General features: G+C 34.7%; 1 protein-coding gene across 2 annotated transcripts; it reads left to right on the top strand.

Annotated features, from left to right (window-relative positions):
- Window positions 1-779: 779 nt before the first annotated feature.
- Window positions 780-24372, top strand: LOC142354737 (uncharacterized). Of its 2 annotated transcripts, XM_075407119.1 has the most exons (5): window positions 780-1370; window positions 7465-7529; window positions 7846-7932; window positions 21828-22019; window positions 23057-24372. In XM_075407119.1, the coding sequence occupies exons 1-5, from the start codon at window positions 931-933 to the stop codon at window positions 24121-24123; spliced, it is 1851 nt and encodes a 616-aa protein (XP_075263234.1). In that variant the 5' UTR covers window positions 780-930; the 3' UTR covers window positions 24124-24372. The 2 variants fall into 2 exon arrangements, with proteins under 2 accessions (XP_075263234.1, XP_075263235.1); XM_075407120.1 differs by lacking the exon at window positions 7846-7932.
- Window positions 24373-25220: the final 848 nt, after the last annotated feature.

Below are 25220 nucleotides of genomic sequence, written 5' to 3'. Positions count from 1 at the left end.
GTAAAGCAAAACCGGATAAATTCCAGTTGTTAACTTTAAATAAAGTTTTCCAATATTTTCTTCTTTGTTCTGCTTCAAAATTTTATCAGATTGTGACTACTTGTTTTTAATTGTAACTACTTTTTCCACCTGCTGATGAGGAGGTCAAATCCGATGAAGTTTTTGGGGCAAAGTTTTTGTGGAAATTAACATTGCTTTTTGAGGGAGCGCAATGACGGTTCAAAAATGGCGGCAATGCAAAAATATAAAGAATCAGTTTTATCAATTAGACTACTTAAACCAATATTTTGTAAAGTAAAAAACCTGAGTTGGCGTGAGGAAACATTACAAAAAAGCTTAATTGACATCCTAGATCATTATACTAACGGATAGTACAAAAAGTACAGCTCTGCAAAAAAAAATTGGGTCATCCATTTTTGGTGCAAAGTCATGAAAGTTGAATTTTTTCGATTTAGACATTAAAAGAAAGGAACCAGACGGTTTATTAATTATATATAAAGTGACGCTTATCCTGCTTATAAAAAGCGACGCTGATAATTATTACTTTAAAATTTCATAAATTTCAGTCCATTTTCAGTCGATAGATTGATTCCATGCATTGACGCACTCTTCACGCAAAAATGGAAACCGCATGAAATTCGACCTCATTTTGTATGCACAGACTTAAAACATGTCAGCAAAATCACTCTATGTATTAATAATTAATAACTTCCTTAATCAAATCTTTTGAATCAACCAAAACCACCTGTCTTTCGAGTTTGAACAAAAATGGGAAAACTCACGTGAGAAAATTACACACACAAAACGTTTCCCAATTTTTTTTTCAACTTCACTAAAATCCAATTTAAGTTTAATGGATTTTACGGCAAATATTATTTATTGCGATATTTGTTCACTTTTTGAAGTGGGGATGCTTTGGTGCATTTTGAAATGAGCAAAATCGCCAGAATTTGTAATATAGTTTTTGATGAAACAGCTGCTATTCCAATCTTTGAAGAAAACAGAAAAGCTTTCAAAGTGTCAAATAGTTTAGGTGATCAGAAATTCCTCCAGACACGAGAGCCTTTGTCAATAAGAAGCTCAAATGCAAACATAACTTCAATAAACGCCAATTCAATCTCTAATAGATTTTTTATTCAAATTTCATCAGCTTTGTCGTCAACTACGCTACAAAATTCTGCAAGTATTAGAAACGAAACTAAAAATTTGACGGAATCAGTTTCACCTGAAACAGAAACAACAATTGATTGTGATGTGAAGACTGAAAACGAACATTACGACCCGAATGAATGCGATATGGTTTCTGTGCCGGAACTAAATTACGCTTCTCGGGTGCAAAAGAGTTCGTGTAATAAAATCAACGTTGTCACGTAAGTGAAGATTTCAATTTCCGCGACCCAAGTCCCCCTGGTCCATACCTGTTTTAGGTCGAGGAATTTATCCTGGGTGACTTTGAAAAAATGTCACATTAGGTTAAATTAACGCAACTTTATCTGTTTTTGCTGCTGACGCATAGTAGTTGTTGTTGAAGTAGTAATTAGCGATGTATTCTTTAAAGAAAAATCGTGGGTTTTGAATAAGCCTGGAAAACTTCGATGAAAATTTGAATAGGAAATTTCCAACAGATGTCGAACACATTTTTCAGTGTACCCCGTTGGAGTACAGCTGCTTCAATTGAAAGAACCTGCAAAATTGAATATTTAACTTGAAAGAGTATAAGAATCTGCAATCTGACGAATTTATACAAAAGAATTTGCTGTCTGGAGTCCAACATGCAAGAAATTTTTAAGTTCGCCCCGATAGCGCTGATGTCATTATTTCCTTATAATCCGCTGTCTTTTCTGAGAGCCAACTATCAACAAAAAAACAGCAGCCTCAACAAAAAAACAATAAATTCATTAAAAGTCGTCAGAAATACCAGAGTTCTGGAAAAAACAATATTTTTTTCGTCATTCATTTTTAAAGTGTTCGCTTCCTATTCGAAATTAACGTTAATTTTCTTTCCTATCGAATCAACATAGAAAAAGGAAACACATAAAAGACGAAATCTTGTTGACTTCTTTCTTTTAGCTGATATCCTAGCTGCCCTATTATGGAGTTGTTTGTTGTTTTTCTACCGCAGTTATCGCATACTTATTTTTCACTTTTCCAAAAAAAGCCTTTCGCTTACTCTTTCTTCTAATCAGAATGTATTTCTTGTGAGAATTTCGCAGATCTAAATTGGCTGAAAAACTGGTAGTAGTCGGGGCGAGATTTTCCCAAAGTGCAAGCGAGGTGTTGGTTTAGGATTTCGGGCTGGTTTATGATGTTTCGGGGTCTCATGAAGGCTTCCTCCATTATTGTCCACAAACCAAGTATTGCTAACTCGTCCTTGAATACAAAAGTTTTTGGTTCAAGATCCGTTTCTTTCACCTCTAACAACAAAACTATGATTGAAACACGCTTTGATTGCTTAATTTTCGTGACATTTTGCAACTCAACATTTCTGTGTCTGTAGCTTCTCGGCATTTCAGCTCCCCTGACAATTTTAGCTGTGCACTTAGTGTTTTTCTTTTTTCTTCGTTGCCTCCGTCCGTCGGATCCTCAATTTGTATAGTCGATCACACCACGGTAGGTTTTTTCTGGAGGAGAACGCCCAGTGTTATGATTGCCGTATTCAGGATGGTTATTTTCACTTGTGTACGCCGCTTTTTTCATCGAAGAGTTGGTTCACTGTTCGTTCACTGCTCGTTTGTTTTACCAGATTCACTTGCTGGCTGTGTAATGTCGTACCATTTGGTGTGTATGATAATTCGATGCTGATTCGCGGCGCGAAAATTTTTTTCACAAATTGTTTAGTTAACTCGATTTGCTGCACAAATCAATGATTTACGTTGAATACTTAGTTTGATCGGCGGTTGGCCTAATAGAGAGATACTTGACAATTGAAAAATTGAATTTTACCGACAATTGAAAAATTTTACTCAGACATCATGAAAGCTAGTTAGGAAAAGGATTGACTCAGTTCAGCGGATAGTAGGAAAGACAAGAAATGGCGAAAAATAGTTCAACAAATAATTTGCTTATGCTCACTAAGTGAAGAGACAAAATGAACAGAACTGAAAGTGTGAATAAAAATGGATAAACATTCAAATGAAGACATAAACCAATTTAGGAAACAGAGGTCAACTTAACCAAGAATATATGACTCATACAGATGAACAGCAAAGATAAGGGTACTAATGTACCACATATTTGAAATGTTCAATAAAAAATTGCAATTTGATTAGATATATTGCAACAATAGGGTAATTTCTAAACATGTGAGAATTTTTCATTTGAAAGAACAAGGAGGCTCGGTAATGTGCGATCGCACATAAGATTCCGACCCCGCTCATCCACAATTTTGGCATAATTCTCTACCAAATGAGGAACAGATAGAAAAACCCAAAAATTCAATTAATTTTCAAAACAGATTTGTATATGAACGAAAAGAAGCCTCCAAAGCAAATAAATCTGTGTAGTAAAAAAAATGATGCATTAGATTGATGAGATATGCCAATATTAAGAAAGCGGGTCAAGACGAACAGCAAAATTAAACAACAACAACAACAACAACAACAACAACAACAACAACAACAACAACCACAATAACAACAACAACAACAACAACAACAACAACAACAACAACAACAACCACAATAACAACAACAACAACAACAACAACAACAACAACAACAACAACAACAACAACAGCAAACATTAATTACATCAAAAACTTTATGTCCGTTTTAAAAACAAAATTAATATCAAAGTCAAAATAGTGTCAGATGAAACTGAAACCAAACAAAATAAGTTGTAAAAGATCTGCCACCAGTCAGTAATAAGGCTTGGTAACAATTAGACCATAAAAGAACAAAAGCTGTTAAAACAGTTGAAAACAAGTTGAAAAATTCGTTCATTTTTTAAAAAAAATACAATTAATTTCAAAGTAAAGAAAACAATTGGAGATCAAGTAAAAGATCCCATAGGTTTACAATTTTCAATGCTCTTTCATACCTGAAACAAGAATTGTCGGTATTCAATTTTTAATGCGGTTAAAAAATAAAAGCAAATAGAGAACAAACAAAAAATCAGTTAAAACTTGCCAGAAAAAGTTTTCGAAGCCGTAAAGCCGTACTTTGGCCCTCAAAATATGTTTGATTGCAGCCTCGGCAAAGACAGATAAATTAATATGTGACCTCTAATTAATGAAGCTAGGTAACAAGTAGACAAAAATACAAAGGCAAAATTGAGTATTACTAGTTTTTTTTTCGAAAAAAAAACTTGTTTCCAAACAGATCAAAGCCAATAATTACAAACTGAAATAATTAAACACAGTCGTTTATTCTTCCATGGAAAACACTTGCGACCTGCAATTATCTGGAATATGTCTTACGTCTACAAAAAGAACGTCAAAAACGACTTAGATCAAAAATTAATTTACTTTTTTCTGTAGAAAACCCGTGTCGAAGTAAGTAAAGTCATAACAATTTTTTTTAAAAAAACTTTAGATTTTGTGACAGCAATCCTTTTTGACACCTTCCCCTAACAACAAAAATGTCATAATTGACCTGTAATTAACGAGACTAATTAACAAACAAAAAATGAACAAAGTTATGAAAATAAAACATGTTTTTTTTGAAAAACAATTGTTTTCAGAGTCATGAAAGCCATCAGTTATCTACTAATATCCAAAAATCTGCTCATGTTCTTTCCATGAATACCAACGAAATCTTGTTATTGTGCAGGAAAATAACCATAACCGTTATTGTACGACTAAAAGACAAAGTAAAAAGATAAAAAATTCTTTGAACTTCCTCAAGAAAAAGAGTCGAAGCCGTTAAAACCATAATCTACGTCTTCAAGGATCATAATTTTATCAATGGTGCTTTATTTTGAACGCCAAAAATGTGATATATGAACTGTCAATAGCGTGATAATGTGACAAATTTAGAAAATGTGAAAAATGGTCAAATACCTAAAAATAAAATAAAATTTTAAATCTAGTAGTATCAATGCAAGAAAACCATAACTTAAAGCGTAAAACCGCAATGATGATTACATTTGAATTCAGTAGAAAGAGGAAGTACACTAATCTACAAGTTGACTAAACTAAAAGAAAAATGAAGGCAAAGTTCAATAAGCCATTATTTATTCAAAAAACAAATTTTTTTAAAAGAAAAAACGACCATAAGCTTTCAAGTAAAAAAACTAGACAAATTATTTTGGAACTAATTAGGAAGTCAAATGGACCTATCAATAGTGATCTTTGATTTGAAATTTTCTTTTATTTAAATAATATAAAAAAGATCGAAGTTTTTTTTATAAAAAGACTTACTGATTACAATCCGAATTATTTTTGGATTGTAACGGTCCACGATTGGTCCAAAACTAACCCTGCTAATGCTGTTTGTCAATTAAGAACACTTAATTTTTCGAGTGTTATAGCCATAGATAATTTGTTTGTTAAAAAATTGAAAATAAATGCCGCGTTTTTGATAATCAACGAGTAAAGTTAGCAAAAAACGGCAAAGTTTTAATTACAGAGAACTTTCAAGGGAAATTGAAGTAGAAATAGCCCCTTTTTTAGTCTAAAAAAATTGTGTTAGTGGTGTTTGGGTGTGTACTTCCGGTAAATTTAATCAAAATGGACTAAAGAAGCGTAATTAGTGCTGTTTTTTGTGAAAAAAGTCTGAATTTTGACACATTTAGCCAGAATTTTTGACAAAAAAATAGAAATAGCCTTGAATTTTTTGCAATAAAATCATTAAACGTGTAGTCGAAAAATGGCGAAAATTCCGGTATATGTGAATAAAATCAACGGAATTCACTCTGTTTTCTCAAATTTTTAAACCTCGATAACTCCCTGTAAAAAACGAAAATAAAAAAATCTTTTTAATTCCATATTCTACGCTGGTCAAGCTTTCTAATGATACCAGTCTCAACTCTCTACGGTGAATATATCGATCGGCAAAAATTGACTGAACAAAAAAAACCATTTGAGTATATAGTTCCTCCCCCTCAAGAGGGTTGGAACAAAAACTTGCTGTGGATGCTACAGCCTTTTTTTTTAAATTTTTTTTGTTTTTTAGACTATTACCGATTTTATTTTTGAAAAAGAAGTATTTTGTTCTGAACTTTTATGAACTTTTCCAATAAACTTATCCATTGGTACACATTTGCCTGCTTTAAAATCATTGTGGACATTACGCGCTCAAAATCTTTATACCGATAATGAATTGTAGAGTTGAAGTTTACCCTAGTCAAGACCAGATGGTTATCTTGCAAGATCTTCCAAGATTCTTGCAAAAAATGGTTATCTTGCACGATCTTGCAAGAAAATCGTTATCTTGCAAGATCTTGCAAGACGATGGCTATCTTGCAAGATCTTGCAAGAAGAATGGTTGTCTTGCAAGATTCTTGCAAGTTCGTTCCGGTCGAGAACTGCTATCATTGGCTGTTTTAGACGCATTATCTTTCATTTAGCGCAAACTATTACCAAAATGTATTGGAACGAGTTTTCAGAGATTTTTGAAACAAAATTTATACCAGATATCTGTATTTTAATACAGCCGTTAGTATTAATACTGGTTACTCTCATTTATTTACATTAATTCGTGCTTCAAATTTCTTGTTTTGCTACTATGGAAAACAATTTACTTTCTTTTTCTAAATTGATTCAATTTTTAGTTTGAGCGAAAGAAGACAACCTTGATGTTATTTTGGTTGTAATTATGTATCACAATGTAAAAAAAATTGATGGGAAGCAATGTTCGCGTCTCATTTTGATCTTGTTCGATCATGTTCCATTTATTTGCATATTTGCAAGATGAATGGTTATCTTGCAAGATTCTCGCAAGACAAAGGGTTATCTTGCAAGATCTTGCAAGATTTTGGAAGAAAATCTTGCAAGAGGATGTATCGTCTTGCAAGATTTTGCCAGAATCTTGCAAGATCTTGCAAGATAACCATTCGTTGTCGACTGGGGTACTGAAAAAAAGAACTCGAAAAACAGAACTTTCTTAAATGTACAACTCCAATGCGATTTTGATTACAAACATGACACTTCATTTTTCTGTTTTATTATTAAAGTGTTTGAAGAGGGTAAGGATAGTTAACATGTAACTATTTAACTTTGCAGAATTTTTCACATGTAAAAGCAAAGCTCTCCAAAAAAGTCTTTATTGGTGCCTCAATTTAAGTATTATGATAAATATCATGACATTTGTGTGAAGCATTTTATTTTACTTTTAGACTACGAAATTAAGTATAAATCAATAAATCACAACGAATATCAAGTTTGCTGAATTTATTCATTTGAGACCGTCCCAGGGTCTGAAAGGGTACTTTTTAGTTTAGGATCCAAGCAGGCTGACTCCATATCGTCCAAGAATATTTTTTTTCTCTATGATATAATATCTGAGTTTTCAGTGATAATTTTAGGCCGAGAAAAGCCGGGGCTGTGAATGCCTTCAATGAAGCTACATCTTCTGGCTACAAAATCAAAGGTTAGAAAAACTAGAGGAAATTACCCGCAAATCACTCAAAGTTGCTATTTTATATCACCAAGGGAAAATTAGGTTAAAATACATATAATTTGCCGCTGCTCCTTGACAAGTTTTGTTAATTGATAAAACTATTTAGGAAGTTACTAACACAGGTAAAAACGCAAACCTTGACCTTGACCCTTAGTAGAATCTAATTCAAAGAAATCAAACCCATTTATAACCTGAAGTAAACACCAATTTTCGTTTGTTTGGCATATTTCGTGGTCATCAATAATTGTCGTTCTGCTTCTAATTATTTGTTTATATATGGGCATAGATTTCACGTGCAGAAAGACATACGACTATCCCCAGTTCGCAGCTACCCGACTAAACCCAACCGCAACTCTTGTTAAACACGTCAAATGTAAGTACACTGTTCAGAGAAATCCGGCGATTGATCAGTGACGGTCACATTACCATTTAACGCTTAATAGAAATTTTACGAAAACTTTACAGTGAAATCTTTTGAATCATTGTTACCTTATTTTACGAAGAATTTGTCTGAATCATTCAAGCCATTCTTATCATGCACTAATTCGCCCAAATAGTAAAAACATAATATATTTTTTTCATGAGTGCTTTTGTATCATAAAACTTTTTTATTCTTTCAGAAACTTTATGATAATCAGATTTTTTCATAAGCAAGCACTGTGGTCTAACAATTGCATAAATTGGTACAATTTTGAGGAGCAAACAAACCAAAACCAAAAATGGTCTGTTTTTGTCCATCGACTGTTACTTCTCCGGAAAAAAATAATTTCTAGAACAACATGCATAATGAAGTTAAAATTGAACTCAAACAAACAGTTTGAAACAAACATATCATCAATTCATTATAATCAAAAGATTAAGATTTCCTTGCTGCAGAGGAAAAAACGAGTTCTTCAATTCTTATTAATAGTCTTATTCGATAAGATTGATTCCATGATTTTGTTCCGATTTTTATTGAACTTCTTTCAAAATAAATTTATTTTTTGACTTATTTTTACTTCGACTCACTCTTACAAATTGAGTTATTTTTATAAAATAGAAATGCATTGAATTCGTTTGTGACGAAACGGGCTACAAACAATCAATAATATGTTGTATTAGGTTGGGTTTTTTTCCGAGTTTGATTATAAAATGAGACAGACTTTTTTAATTGTTTGAAACCATTGCAATCATTTCTTTTTATCATATTTATTAGAGTTTAAGAGAATTTCTGAAAGCGATTGTTTTAAACCAATTTAATCAGAGGCTGTTTCAATAATTTTTTTCTCTAATCGGTTTCAAATTTTTTAGTTTTTTACTCTCTGGATAGATATTTTATTTAATTCTTCTTGTATCGAATATATGGAATCATTGGAATATTTTTGGATCAAGAAAAAAACAATACCAAACCTTAAATATGACAATTGATTCAACCAAAAAAAAATAAAATTTATGCTGAAAATAGAAGTAAATAATTTCAAAGTCTGATTATTTTTTAAACTTAGAAATTCATCAACAACAGATCTTCAAGAAAAATGGAACTTAATGATTTTCCAGATGAAATAAATATAAACTTAATAGGAAACAAGTGGGCGAAAGGATAGTCATAGCGCCAACCGTCGGATTTTCCCTAAGATTCTAAAAGTATCCAGATTTCACGTGCACTGTCAATAATTTATGTGGATAAATCCACAACACAATGGCTGGTTAAAAGAGTAAAAATGGTTAAAGAATATTGATAAAGTATATATTCTAAAGTCTCCACAAAACCTCACCGTCTACAGAACATGCACAAATGCAATTGGCTAAGAGTACACAAACCAAGTGTAGAACTACGATGTTGTTTGTTTAACGTTATCCAATGGCCCAAGTAATTGAGAAATTTTTTTGTCTCATCCACACTATCATAATTAAACGCTTTGACCCAAGTTAAAATGAAACGTTTTCCAGATTGCTAATTAATCTTAGAGCTAGCGTTGTTATAATGATTACAGTTACTGTAAGATATAACACTATCACTAAACTGTTTTGCCTTAAGGCAAATGTAGTTTCGTGATAAGCCTATAAATTTTTTGTAGAATTTTGTAATTTTGACGTTAGAAGGCTTCTAGCTGAGGACTGGCTAGCGCCCAAAACTCTATCAAAATTCCGAAAGATTTGTTTGGTGATTGCTCTTGTTGCAGGGAGTGTACTGTGTTGTCCCCAGAAAATGTTGCTCTCTCGGCTGCTTGAAAACTTCACTCTGGATAATTGAATTATAATAAAAAAATGTTATACCAGCAACAACTAATGCTATAGCCAGAGACAGTTAATTGAGTAAATTCAACAATCAAAATGAATTTTTCTATCAAAAATAATTATCGGTCCACACTGAATCAAATCAATTCAATCACTCTCTCCGCAAGAATCCAAAAATCCGTCACCCTACTTCCTAGCCCAGATAACTAAAATAAGTTCTGCCTCCCAGTAGCTATGTTACTGGCCAGAAACTTATAATCTTCGTAACCAGCAATTTTGATTAACTTTGCAGTTTCACTCACTGCAACTGCGAATCCATGCTCTTTCGCAAAGAACTCATTAAACAACCACAGTTTTCTCACTCTGAGAATCAACTACTCCCATTGAGCAATCTCTCTCACAATTTTGACTGACGAACCACTGTTCTTCAGCCTCCTATGTCTCTCTCTCAGACTCGCTCTCTTGCGTCTGATGATTTTTCTTGTGCTTATGGTTGCTCAACCTTATCAGTTTTTCTCAGCAAAACGTAACGTGTCGTTCTTTTATGAACATTTTGACCCAACGTACAGGTGCAATAGTGGGCGTGGAAGCTGGATCGCGCGCATTAGTTTATATTATATAAATGTTTGCTCAATATGACCGGAATTTCGTGGTTTACTTGGTTTGCTAATTTCAGGATTCAGAAATACTCATGTTTCATGTCCCTTAATCTCTATGCATGCATGCTAGTTGTTATGTTTTCACAGGTATAGATACGTTTTATTTGCCTTAAGGGTGCTTTGCTTACCATTATGATGTTGCAATGTCTGTTTTAACCAATTTTTAACAATTCTCCTTGTGATCAGTACGGTGGAAAAATTCAGGAACCTTTATATATTCCTGCCTTCTTTTTGTAGAATATTCGTTAGAGTTATTTTCTTGAAACTGACCGATAACTATTTTGCGTTCTTCATGTTTGAACGTGGTTTTTGGTGGTTACTTTGAGCCCGGTAAAAGTGTTGCTTCTTTCATTGATGTACAAAAAAAACAGTTATCGCATCTTTTTTGGTATGTTTATAAAAGCAAAATAAACAACTTTGAGTTAGCGGGAAAAGCTCGCTCTTTTTTTCAAAGCATATGTCGTTGTCCCAAGAGTCAGCTGTTAAAATTTTAGATCAATAGGACTAGAGGATCTTGAATTTTTAAGACCTGCGGGGGCTTGTTTGGACTAATGACTCTAATCTGTGATGAACACGTTAGAATAATATTTAGTCCAATATCAAACATCGAACTGGCTTCGTAACTCGTTATTTCCACTAAAAATTATCTTTTGCAACTTGTTTGACCTTTTAAACCTCTAAAACTTTAGTTACCGCTTTTTCTTGACAATAATGGTTTCTTCCACGGTGTAATTATCAAAACCATAGTGTTGTTCTTTTTCCAAGCTCTAGTTTAAAGTTGATTTAACCAATAATGATTTAACCAACTATGATTTAACCAATAATCCCCGATAATGTCGACAAAATTTGAATATAAGAAATCCAACAACTAATGGAAAAAAATTCCCAATATCTCTACCAATTTTCTCCTACAGACACAAAATTGCCTCTGAAATGTCATTCCATTCACAATTGTCCTTTTAATGATGGAGTACCGAGCTTGGATCCAAAAAAATTTTGCAACGGAAGGCAAACGATTTTTTTATTTCATTTCATTTTTCATCTCATTCTTTCATTCAAGTCCCTTCAACCACCATTTTTTTCTGCTAATTTTGTTAGGGAACCAAATCCAATATATTGTAATCAATATAAATCAAACACTTGCTGATTTACACCATAAAAGAATTACTTTTAGTTGTCTAGTTTGTTTTTCCTTACTTTCGCAAAATAAAAACAATTGGTGGTTGTACTTTTTACAATACAGTACCCTTTACTTTTCACAAACAAAATTATTGACACATAGCTTTATCTACATTTCTTTGTTTTCTAATTTCCGTGCTAGGGGTAATCATTCGGGTCAAATAAACATCCTTTTTCTTTGAAAAATTCAATAAGTTTGGCCGACTAATCCTTCAAAGCATTTTTTTGTTTTTCTCCCTTCTTTAAGAAGTAAATTTTTTTTATTTAATATAGTCTTTCCAACCTTCCTAAAATCCATAACCGGTGATCTCAAACTTTTAGCTGCTTGAAGGGAACAAATACTCACCTATATTACACCAAAATCGTTTTTAGAGGGTGCAATGTTGGGGTTTAAGGGAAATTCATTAATGAATTTCATTGCTTTTACCAAGCTGTTCCCTTCGTTTTTTTCTCTAATCATACTTTGTTACTTTTGTTTAATGACCTCTGAGTTTCATGCGGATCATTTCTGACAACTTGATTACTTTGCAAATCTAGTCTACCTTTTGTTTACTTAACAAACCATTAATCAATTTGCTCCGAATCACATCGCTCAAGTTCTTTTCTTTTGTTTACATAGTCAAAATGCTCAAAATTAGATCCTAAACTCTAAAAACTAATAAATAACTCAAAACGTCTATGTTATGTAGTTTCAATGAACCTCAATAAATTCTATACTCCTCCCTCCTAGTCTATTATTCTCCCGAATAATAAAAAGAATCCATCGGTCCATGTGTACTAGCTAATTTTCTGGCTTTGCACAGCACTATTTTTTTGAACTTTGAGAACCTACGTAAGTGTGAAACATTTAAATAGAGCTCCAGTTAAGGCAGGTTAGAAAATGCCCAACGTTTAGTGATTAAACAATTGCTAGAATATATAAGCAGGATTGTAAAAAAAATGACTCAATCCTCTAATTGCTTTTGGAGCAAAACACTGGTTGAAAAGAAGCTCACAATCAAAACAATTCTATACCAACAATAGTCTTAACTCTGTCTAATCCTAACCTAAGTCCAAACACTGCAATCAACTGGCCATCTTTCTAATAGTTTTGTCAAATAGAGCATATGCAAATCATTATTAACAGCAGACTTACTGATTCAATTGCGAGCTTCCAATTCAATGTATGACATAATTACTCACAATTATAAGAGTCGGAGTTTCATCAGGTTATACGTATTAGCTCTCACATCAGACAGTTTACCTTTACCGACTTTGTCAACCTTTCTTTCTTCTCCAATTCTTGAAGGGATGTCCGCCTCCAGTCTCATTCTTCGACATTTTCTTTCGTTTCCGCCACACTCCCCTGGACGAAAGACACTTCAATTTCAGATTATTCCACTTCTCCTTCCAACTGACTTTTTGTTTTGTAAACAACATGGTGCACAACTCAGGGTACTCCAATTCCAGACTTCTCTGATCGCCACTCCACCTCAAAAAGTTTGGAGAAGAACTACACGACACCTCCCTCCTATATTGTAATATCTCTTCTTGGCCGGATAAGCCTATCGACAACCGATTCCGATCAGTACTTATTGCTTTCCATATTTCATAATCCGAGGACTGCTCGCATTCACTGCTTTGCTTTGAAAAAGAACTCTCGAAGTGGACTGACACTACATTCTCTCCAAAATCAAATGGAAAAACGTTTTCGCCGTCACTTTGCAATTTCAGCTCCAGATCACTCGCCTCTGAAATTGACACCGACTTTTCATTACCTAACTCTACCTTCTGGTTGCGCAACACTTCGTACTCCGATCCGCTATTTAAGACTTCTTCAGCAAAAGAAACGTTGCTTTGCCTCAACATCAGTGACAGCTCAATCGCACTTTGTACAGTATGTTCGCTCTGAAGAATTCCATCGCTTGCAACATAGGAGAAATTCAGTTCCCGGTTTTTCTCGTCTGAGCCGAGTAATTGAGGCTCCCAATTTAACGAACTGTCTTTCTTGCGATCTCTTCCCAATGGATAATATTCGTCACCATTATCCAAGCAAGACTCTCGGAGTCTTCCTGCATTTATTTTGTTTCCATCTTTTAGCAGTATTTTCTCTTCTGAGTTGCTTTCCAACTTCATCCGAACTAAGCAAAGAACCACATCATGCAAGCCAACACCACTTCCATCTTGACCCTCAACGAAAGTGTCCAACATCACTAATTTCTTAGCAGTTGAATGGTCAAAAACATTCTCAAAAACTGATTCATCAGTCGACGCTATTTTTGCATCGTAGCTCTGATTATCCGGCTTTTTGAAAGTTGCCGGCGCTAGATGCTGACGCAGAGTTCCAAAAACAGTTCCGTTTTCCTATATAGTTTCACCGCTTCCTCCAACAGTGGCGGCAACGTTTGAGTCCTCGTTTTCTTTTTTGTCTATTTCATCAATTGCGTTTTCTATCTAAATTTTGACAAAAAAATAGCCCAATTTCAGTGGTATAGTCGATTTTTCATCTTTGCTCAATTCTGGAAATCCATCCGCAATTGCCTTTGCAGCGTTGTTTTCACAACTCTTGTTTGCTTTGCTATAAGCATTGTCCGCTGGGAAGGTTTCAGTATTCGCTTTTAATTTCTCACAGTAATCTTCAGATGATGTTCGGGTCAAACTAAGTTGATCAGTGTGCTGCGACCCAATACCGGTCATACCCGGTCGTGAACTATTGTCAACCCAAATTTTCTCAAAATATATCTTCTGTTGCTGTGGCCGGATTATCTTTTTGATCAAAATTAAAATGCGGCATAGCTGTTTCTCCATCATCTATCAATTTCTCAAAGTACGGCAAGCAAGGACCACACATGATGAATTCAGAGAATATCAAACCTTCAGAGCACTGTTTTCCACCTGTCAATCCATTTTTGGTAGTCGACTTAAAGGGTTCAAACTTAATGTGCCGCTTACAAATATTTTGAAGGAACACATCGTTGTCCATGCATTCAAATTTGTTTTTATCGTCGCTATCGAAAAAGCTGTCGTCATCGCTAAAATCGTCTTCACTTAAAATTGCATTATCCTCCAATTTACTGTTAGCAGTTTCATCGAGTGCTTCGCTTCTCAGTTCTGCAACTTTATGTTCTTACCAATATCCCACCGTGCAATACAACGGTCCATCAGTTCCTTGAACTTCTCGTCGCCCGTCTTTGGTTTCACCACATTATCACGCTCTTCCATTTTTCTAACTAATAAAAATTTTAATCGCTTCCACCACACTTCCAAATTGCAACAGCCTCCTCATTTGGATAGTTGTCAGTCCTCTATGAATGGTTGTCAGTACACCGCCTTTACTCCAAACCCAATTGTTTTAATTGCGGAAAAACGTTTAGCCAAAGATCGCTTTGGCAATTTTCCCGACATAACTGAATTGACAAAATCGGTTGTCATTTGAACGTCCAGCTTGTTTTCCAAATTGTTGAGTCCGCTCATTGCGTGGCAATCCTCTCTGTCAGCAACGTCGCTTTGAAACACTGGTTTCTCAGTTTCACACTACAAGGCGCTTTCTCAATTTCATCCTTTCCTATCAAATATCCCTTAAAGGCATCTTGATACATCTTTGGAAAATTGGAAGGTCTCAAGTTGCAGAAGTACAAAGTTTCTTGAAGAGTCCAAGCACGATAATTTTGATTGGTTTTCCAAATTTCACTTGGCAATTAATTTAAAGCATCAAGAACCCAACTACACAACTTCTCTGGCAAATATTGCTTGACTTCTTCTCCTGTCCACATGCACATTACACAAACAACTAAGTAATACTTACGCTAGTCCTCCCAAACTTCATACCCAGGCGAAAGAAAATGTTTTGCAAATCCGAATCCTGCCATTGTTCTCCAAGGTGCTTCACTCTACTCTGAATGCTCCTCTGTGGCTTCAATTTCCGCTGCAGATCTTCTTAGTTCGTCTTCTCGTCTCTCTCTAAGTTATCTCAATCTATCTGCTCGGTTACTTAAACCACTACCATCAGTAAGAATCCTCTTATCGAGAATCACTATATTTCTTCCAGAATATCGGTTTCCCGAAATCAATTGTCTCCTCTACTCAAAATCACTTTAATTTTGTCTTCCTGCAACTCTCACAGGGCGCCCTGGAATATCTTCAGCGTGTTCTTCGACTGATCTCTCGAAAGGGTCGCCAGACATGCGCACTCGTCGTCAGTCACACAGATATCTAATCACACTCGTGTCGTCTTCAAAATTTCTTTAAAAAATCCCTTTTTACCAAGCAAGAGAGCCCACCCAGGAGCGCCACTGTAGAATTATGAATTTTTGTCTATAGAAGACTTCCATCTGGGGACTGGCTAGCGCCCAAAACTCTTTCAAAATACGAAAAATTTGTTTGGTGGTTGCTCTTCTTGCAGTGAGTGTACAGTGTTGTCCCCAGAAAATGTAGCTCTCTCGGCTGCTTGAAAACTTTACTCTGGTTACTTGAATTAATAATCAAAAAATTTCACTCACTGCAACTGCGAAACTATGCTCTTTCGCAAAAAAATCACGAAACAACTACAATTTTCTCACTCTGAGAGCCAACTTCTCCCCTTGAGCTTTTTCTCTCTCTCAATTTTAACTGACGAACTACTGTTTTTAAGTCTCGTTAGTCTCGCTCTCAGACTCGCGCTCTCGCATCTGATGGTTTTTCTTGTGCTTATGGTTGCTCAAACTTATCAGTTTTTATCAGCAAAACGTAACGTGTAGTTCCTTTAAGAGCATTTTCCCTAACGTATAAGTGCAATAGTGGGCTTAGGAGTTTGATCATGCGCTGCAGTTTATCTTATATAAATGTTTGCTCAAAATGACCGGAATTTTGTGGTTTACTTGCTTTGCTAATTTCAGGATTCAGAAAAACTCAAGTTTCATGTCGCTTAATCTCTATGCGTGCATGCTAGTTTTCATGTTTTCACGGCTATGGATATGTTGGATTTACCTTAAGGGTGCTTTGATTTCCATTATGATGTTGCAATGTCTGTTTTAACCATTTTTTAACAATTCTCCTTATGATCACCATGGTGGAAAAATTTGGGAAATTTTATATATTTCTGCCTTCTTTTTGTAGAATATTCGTTAGAGTTATTTTTTTGCAACTGAACGATAACTATTCTGCGTTCTTCATGTTTAAACGTTTTTTTTGGGTGGTTACTTTGAGCACGGTAAAAGTGTTGCTTCTTTCATTGAAGTACAAAAAAATTCAGTTATCGCCTCTTTTTTGTATGTTTTTAAAAGCAAAATAAACAACTTTGAGTTAGCGGAAAAAGCTTACTCTTTTTCTCAAAGCATATGCTGTTGTCCTAAGAGTCACCAGTTAAAATTTGAGGTCAATAGGACTAGAGGATCTTGAATTTTCAAGACTTGCGGTGGGTGGTGAAATTATGGACGCTTGGTTTTGTAACTTTTGAGTTTCTCTCTATCAGAAATTCCTTCAAACAGCCCTTGTGCTCTTTTGGACTTTTGAGTCTAACCTGTAGAACACTTCAGAGCAAAATTTAGGCCAATCTCAATTAACGAATTTGCTTAAAAACTCGTTATTTCCACTAAGAATTCTCTTTTGCAAACTGTTTGACCTTTTCAACCTCCAATACTTTAGTTACCGCTTTTTATTGACAATAATGGTTTCTTCCACGGTGTAATTATCAAAACTGTAGTACTGTTACTTTTTCCAAGCTCTGGTTTAAAGTAGACACTTTGATTTAACCAATAATCCCCGATAAATTCGACAAAAATTGAATATAAGAACTCCAACAACTAATTCAAAAAATTCCCAAGGTCTCTACCAATTTTCTCCTACAAATACAAAATCGCCTCTGAAATTTAGCATTAGCCCCATTCACGATATTCCTTTTAATGACAGAGTACCGAGCTTGGTTCGAAAAAAACTATTGCAACAAAAGCAAACGTTTTTTTTTATTTCTTTCCTTTTTCTCATCTCATTCCTTCGTGCATGTCCCTTCAACCACCATTTTTTTCTGCTTCATTTTGTTTGGGAACCAAACCCAATAGATTGTTGTTCATAGAAATCAAACAATTGCTGATTTACACCATAAAAGAATCATTTTTAGTTATCAAGTTTGTTTTTTTCTACCTTTCCCAAAATAAAAACAATTGGTGAGTGTAATTTTTACCATACAGTACGCTTTACTTTTCGCAAATAAAATTAGTGACACATATCTTTTTCTACATTTCTTTGTTTTCTAATTTCCCTGCTAGGAGTAATCATTCGGGGCAAATAAACATCTTTTTTCTTTGAAAAATTCAATAAATTTGGCCGACTAATCCTTCAAAGCATTTTTTCTTCTCCCTTCATTAAGCTGTAACTTTTTTTTATTTAACATAGTCATAACAACCTTCCTAAAAACTTGTACAGGTAACCCAAACTTGTAGCTTCCTATAGGGAAGAAATACTCGCTTTTATTACAACAAAATTGTTCTTAGAGGGTGCATTGTTGGTGTTTAAGGGAAATTCATAAATTAATATCATTGCTTTTCCCAAGCTGTTCCATTCTTTTTTTGCTGTAATCATACTTTGTTACTTTTTTTAATGACCTCTGAGTCTCAATCTGACTATTTCTGACAACTTGATCACTTTGCAAAGCTAGTCTCCCTTTTGTTTACTAAACAAACAATTAATCAATTTGCTCCAACTCACATCGCTCAAGTTCGTTCCTTTTGTTTACATAGTCAATATGCTCAAGACTGCCTCCTAATCTCTGCAAACTAATTAATAACTCAAAGATTCAATGTCTTTTAGTTTCAATGAACCTCCAAAAATTCTATAATTTTACACTAATTAAACACGGTCAATCAAATTTATGTAAGACTATGGTAAAGCAAGCTTTTTATTTCCTACTTTCAAAACTCATTGTCAATGCCCACACTTTATTAGATCTACACTTATATCTATCTAAAAATTTCTTTGTTTTTAGCCAATGCTCTCGGGATTTTGAATTGAAATACATCTATCTTATTCAGCATCCAGTGTGCAGCTTGGCGTATATATAAATTTGAAAATATTTGATTACACTGATCAATGATACGCAAATTTTATACGCCAGATGCTGTATAACATATTTGTATTTTATTTCCAAAGTCTATCTTGAGTTATAACATGATTTTAAAAACATTTTTTTAAGTATTCAAGTGTTGAACGGGTAGGTTTTTGATAGCAATGATTCAAAATCAATGCAAGTTTAAGAAACGGCATGTTCTTCTAGTTTTGCACAATCAACCGGCCTGTTGAGGCCTTTTTGGTCCTAATAATTTCTTTTGATTCGAAGGTAAAGGAAGTCATCATTTTTAGTGTGAAACTTTGTTATTTTGTAATCGGCCTTCGTTTTGAAAATGAAAAAGCACTACTTGGTAGACAATCTGAAGAAAATCCTCCTAATCGATTATGATTATTCTCTAGCAGAGATATCGATCATAAATAATTGAAATTAAATCTAATGACTCGAAGAGCAATTTAACTTTATAGATTTTTACTTAAAACACAGTTTTGTGATCATTGCTTTCATGTTTTTTATCACTACAGGTACCTACGAGCTTGTTTTTACAATAAATTTTATATTAATTGATTAGCTTTTCCACAAAATAACCAAAACCCGGGTTGAGGTGTCCACGCTAAAAACAAAAGAAAGGCGGTTAATACATTGTGTGAATGTAAGAGTTGAGTTTTTTAAAAAAACGAGTAAATTGGAAATACAACCCAGGGGTTAAATATTACAAGTTTAAAATTATATATACAAAATTAGTACAATGTTAAAAATCAAAATTAGTGGTTCCGTTTTTTAAAGGTAAAAATAACTTTTGAAGCCACCAACGTTCCTTTCCAACCGTAGAAGTTTGAATTGTTGAAGCAGATGCTGTTTTAACACGCGTTTAAACTTTGAGCGTGATATGATAGTCCGGACTTCACGCGGAAGTTTATTTCATTTTTGGATGCTTCTTTTTTGTAATGATGGACTGCTTAACCTTAGGAGAATTAGCTGTTCAGTTCTGTTAATTTTTCTTACTAAGACATTACCACTTAGAAATAAACTCTCAGTGCCGTCTGATTTCAATAATGAAATATCATTCCTAAGTTTGGAAACACTCATCTGGCTTATTGAAAGTTCTGCAGGCAAAATGCCAGATTTTACTAAGAGATCTGCAGACCTGTTAAACTTTTTCTCCTATAGCAAACTTTAATTCCCCAATCGATTTGTCAATTAATTCGCTGCATTGCAGAGAAATTCAAGTTATGAAAAAATAGGGCACTGAAATTTAAATGAGAAAGGACTAGGGATTTGAATAGCATCAATCGTGCTCTCAGAGGTAACTGATAACGTAAAAGGTATATGGATCTAATCGTTGTGGCCATATTTGATAGGACTTTTTTGAGTTGTACATGAAAATTTAATTTAAAATCAATTATTATACCCAAGCATATGCAGCGACTTTGTGGTTTAATTTTGTTGTCCCCGAAAAACTATTGGACCAATTTTTTCGTTTTCTTTCGAGACGCAAAGAAGTTCGGCATTACCGGTATTCTTGGTTATTTTGTTTTGCTTTAGATAATTATCTGTTTTCTCCAGTATTTCCGAAACACCTTTTTCAGTTAGCTGACATTGTTTCTGCTAAAATTGGAAACTTGTGTCATCAGCAAGTTGAATTATGTCAAAGTTTCCTTGTACTTTTTCTCCTAAATCATTAATGTAGAGACGAAAAATTAGTGGCACAAAAACCGTTCCCTGTGGAACAGCATGATTTCTTTCCAACCATTCTGAGTAAGCATAATTTATCTTAGCACAATTCTGCCTGTTTTTAAGAAATGAAACAAATAAATCAACTGCACTTTATGCAAAACCGTAAGCTTTAATCTTTTTTGAGAATTTCGTGCGATATTGAATTAAATGCTTTAGCTAGATCAATAAAAACAGCAACTGAAATTTTTAAGGTATCATAGTTTTCTTGTAATGCTTCGATTAATTGTAAAACAGCATCTGTAGAAGGCTTATGTTTTTGAAATCCAAACTGTGTACCGTTTAAAACTTTTTATTTTGTATAAATTTGTTAACTCGATTGAGAAGTATACGCTCAAAGGGTTTTGAAAACATTGGAGTAATTGAGATAGGCCTACAGTTCTCACAAATTTTTACGTTCCCTTTTTTGTAGACCGGACAAATGAAAGCAAGTTTTAAATTTTCCGGGAAAATATTTTGACTAATGCATGTGGTAAAAAAAACTGCAAATGGGTTCCGATTGGAAACTTTGCTGCCTTGATTGCCCAAGCATAGCGCTTAAGAAAGTGGACGGCGAACAAAAAATTTTTAGCGCTGAAAACTAAGAACTTTAAGAACATTTAAAGCATCTTTATTTTACACGATCATACAAAATTGATATCGATAATTTTTTAATGATTTTTTTTCGGTGGTGGTTAAATATTTTTTCACCGCGTGCGCAGCGAAAACTAAATTTTCAACGGTAAAAACCAATAGGGGTGAAAATTAAATATTTCGCGGCTAAAAACCTCTAATGATGCAAAAAATAATTCGTCGCCTTTATTTTGCCACATAGTGGAATGGATTTGATTTAAGAGCAAAAAATATAGAAAATATTCCGTATCGATTGTACAGAGGTAGGAGAAATGTTTGCTAAGTTCAAGATCAGTGTATAGAATCCGGTCGACAGCTTGTTTTATCTGTAAGACATGCAATAAATTCGGTTAATAATGACATTTCACTGCTCAAACAGCAAATCTTGCAAAAATTCACTGCTTTTGACCACATTCAACTTGAAAAAATATCTGCGTAGTGCTGTGAAAAAAAAATTTTCACCGCTGTTCACCGCAAATCTTGCCTTATTTCTCTGAAAAATCCTCGACGCGGGAAAGAACTGTCCAATAAACCCCGGACCTAGCAAGTCAATTTCAGCAGTACTGGGCAAGTCTAAATCCAGGTCGTATTTCATAACTGATTCAGAACCAAGATCATGTCACATTTTACACTTGGCAGTCTAAATCCAAGTCTGATTTTAGACTTGGCGAGTCTAAATCTAAGTCTGATTTAAGACTTGGCAAGTCTAAATACAAGTCTTGGCAAGTATAAAATTGGTCGAAAAACGTCAAAAATAGCCGAAAAAAAAACGTCAAATTGTACATTATGCGTTTATTATCTTCATAATCAGTGTTTCCTTATCAGAACTAACTTATCGAGTAGTTTTAGACCTGAAAGACGATTCGAAGTCTTCAAAGAGCGAAGTGTTTGTCTCGTCTTCAAGAGTGTCGACCCGAGACGTCTTCTCAAAACAATCAGCCAATCACAGCAACTGTAGTACTTCCACCACTGGAGATTTTATATCCAGTCTTAAACAGAAGTATCCCTCTTCGTCCAATATCATCAATCCAAACGTTGTCAGTTAGTATCCAATTAAGGTCGAAGTTAGGTTTCAAGTTTTCTTGGTTACAGAGATCAGAATTTTCGTGAATTTTCATCTAAAAATTTTGTGGAAAACCTCGACCCGAGTATGTGTTTGATGGATAATTTATTTGTTCTTTTAAGTTCTATACAAAATGCGGATGAAAGAAATTTTGCGTGGCAGAGAACTAATATGTGAATCCATCGCTTTTGCCATCATAAGCCATAAAATAATCTCTCAATTTTTTAGTATGTTCACCCATTTTTCAAATAAATTCTGTGTTCTAGTTTAGTACTTTTGAGCTTGACGCCCCAAAAAGATTTCCTAGCCAAAAACAGCAGGAATATTGGAAACTTATCCGCCGTTGATTTAATGGAACAAACTCAGTGCTTTTAAGGAATGTGTTTATGTTTTTTAGGAGAGCTCCTCAGCACTCGCTTTTATCATTTGCTTGGGTCAAATTTTTCTGTCGATTTTTTTTTTCACTCAGACACTGCTTATCTCGAGTCTTGAATGGAAAGAAGCAGCCTTCGCAGAAGTACTGAAGAAATCTCGACAGTTGATATGTTAATTTATTCGAAATATTAGTAAACTTCGATCAATATGTCACAGACATATAGTTATACATACTTAATTGTTTTGACTTGCGATTTCACTTTTATTCTACCTAGAGGCAGACCAATGTCCATTTATAATAAATAAGTGCATTGAATCAATAAACAAGTGCATTTCGTTGATAATAAATAAGTGCATTGGTCCAAATTTTTCCTTTTAATGGACATGCTTTGTTAAATCACACTATCAGTACAGAATTCGCAATGTTAGCAGAGCCTTATGCGATCATTTTCAAGACAATCTCTCTAATCAGTTACCCTTTCTTTTTTCAAGACCACGTTTTATGATTCTCACTGCACCCTCCCATTCCCACCCCCCCCCCCCCCCCCCCAGCTTAGCTTGTGCTGCTCAAAGTGGTCCGATAACCGGATGAAGTCTAAAAAACTTTCATCCAGGCTGTCTAATGATATGACCTTTTCAGTTCGTGGAAGAACCTTGCCAGAAATTACCACAAAATCGCAGAATCTGGTCAACAGTCGTAGTGCAACAGTTCTAGGCCAGACCAGCAAAAAGACCCAAACATCCCAGACCTCGATTGCTACAAATTCATCTCTCAACTCAAGTCAACAGGCCGAAAAAGTTTCGCCTTTAATGGCACTTTTACGAAAAGAATTGGCGGATAAATTTCAAAGTGCACTAGTTTTGAAAGAACGTGAACGAAGGCAAAGCAAAACATCAGAACGTGAAAAGAAAATTCAAAGTGAAAACTCGAATCAAGTTGAAAAAATGTCAGAGATTGAAAAGTTAACTTCTGAAAATCGTAGTAATAAAGAACTCTTGAAGCGAACTAATGAAAAATTGGGAAACCCTCTTCCTGAAAGATCGAAAGAAATCACTTTAAACAACGATGAAAATTCTGAAATTGCAAAATCCGACAACAAGTCCAGTAACGATGTCTCCAATCAGCTTAGGGTTTTAAAACGCGAAAAAGTAGTCGCAAAACAGCCCATTGTTCGACCCGAAGACATCGTCACAACAATTCATGTTACATCTCAGCAGAAACTAGACGCATTAATTGCCAAAAGTGAAAGTTTTAATGGTAATTCTCCACAAATCAACTATAACGTTATCATAAACGTCCAAAATGATGTGAAAGATTCGAACAAAGTCAGTGATTTAAAGCCGATAGAGGGCGTCAAATGCAATGACATGCCTGCCCAGACAACAGATTCAAAACCCGATATTGATATTCGAAAGTCCGAATTGACGAAAAGTCAAACAATACCCCCTGGTATTTTAAGGTCGCCTACAAATTTTGATATGAAACTTGCGACTAAACGGAGCGTTAGCTTTGCTTTGGATCTCGAACACATACGATTAATGTCTCCGGCTCCTAGGCAACATACCAATTTGAGAAAACAGATGTCAGTTGAAGGAAAGCCTGCCAAAAAGACAACCAGGAAGCCGAGACCAAAACTGAAAAAGCAGGCCAGTGAACCGCCAAATATTGATGACTCCAAAATTGAAACGCCAGCTGTTGAGGCGTAGACTTTTTTGTCAAGCTGTTCATTTCCCCAGCTTTCTTTAACTAAAAATCAAAGAATAACTGGGTATTAAATGTTATATGCTGTCAGCTCTGCTCTTTCCAATTGTACCACTCTAACTCTAACCTCTAACCCCCCCCCCCCCCCACCACCATCTTCATGAAATACACTCACTGACAAATGTAAAAGCGAAAAAAAGGCAGTTTTAAAAGATAAATTGCCTATTTTTGAAGTCAATTTTAGTCAACATAACTTTGGCCGTTCCTTTTGATTTTCAGGATTTATTCTGTTTCGCCCCCCCCCCCCCCCCCAACTATCTTCATGAAATACAGTAGTCAACATAACTTGCATGCCTCCTTAATTTTAAGTAAGTTTTTGCATTGTGAATTCTACAAGTTTATGAGCAAGTTGAACAGATTTCACGTGAGACTCAAATAACAGCTGCTTATGGAAAACTGGCCAACTTCTATCTGATTTTTTTCTATAAGTGAGCTTGTCAGTTTAACCAAAATAGATCTATTAAACTTCTATTGATTATGCGTAGAGTGACATAATAATCAAAATAAGGAACGGCCAAAGTTATGTTGACTAAAATTGACTTCAAAATCAAGCAATTTACAATGTAAAACAGTAGTTTATGCGTCAGTGTGTGCATAGAACCGCCATTATTTTGTGAAAATGGGAAAATTCGGGGAACCTATGATGTAAGGTTGTTGTCCAGGGGGGGGGGGGTGCTACAACTGAACACAATAAGAGTCGCCAGTACTCCATAACAAATTGGGGAGGAGACGGGGTCCTGGCGGGTAAGATTCAAAGGTTCCTTTAAGTTTAATGCAATTCTGGGATCTAGTCTGTTTCCCCCCCCCCCACTCCCGCAGCTTAGTGGGCTTATATTTTTTACGCCCCCCCCCCATCCCCCCAGGCGCATGTGCTATTTTTTTACATAGTAATGTGCTATACAACAACCCATAATTTGTAACTGGAGGGCATTTAAAAACACTGGGGGGGGGGGGCTGAAACAGAATAGATCCCTTATCTGTTTCATTGATGAAGCTTTCAAACAATAACTTATTTTTCTTGTTTCACTTACCTATTCCATTT

The sequence above is a fragment of the Convolutriloba macropyga genome, chromosome 15 (assembly GCF_964194025.1).
Source record: "Convolutriloba macropyga chromosome 15, txConMacr16.3, whole genome shotgun sequence".
Taxonomy (NCBI): domain Eukaryota; kingdom Metazoa; phylum Xenacoelomorpha; order Acoela; family Convolutidae; genus Convolutriloba; species Convolutriloba macropyga.
The sequence above is the reverse complement of the archived record's forward strand: the minus strand, read 5'-3'. Positions and strand labels throughout refer to the sequence as shown.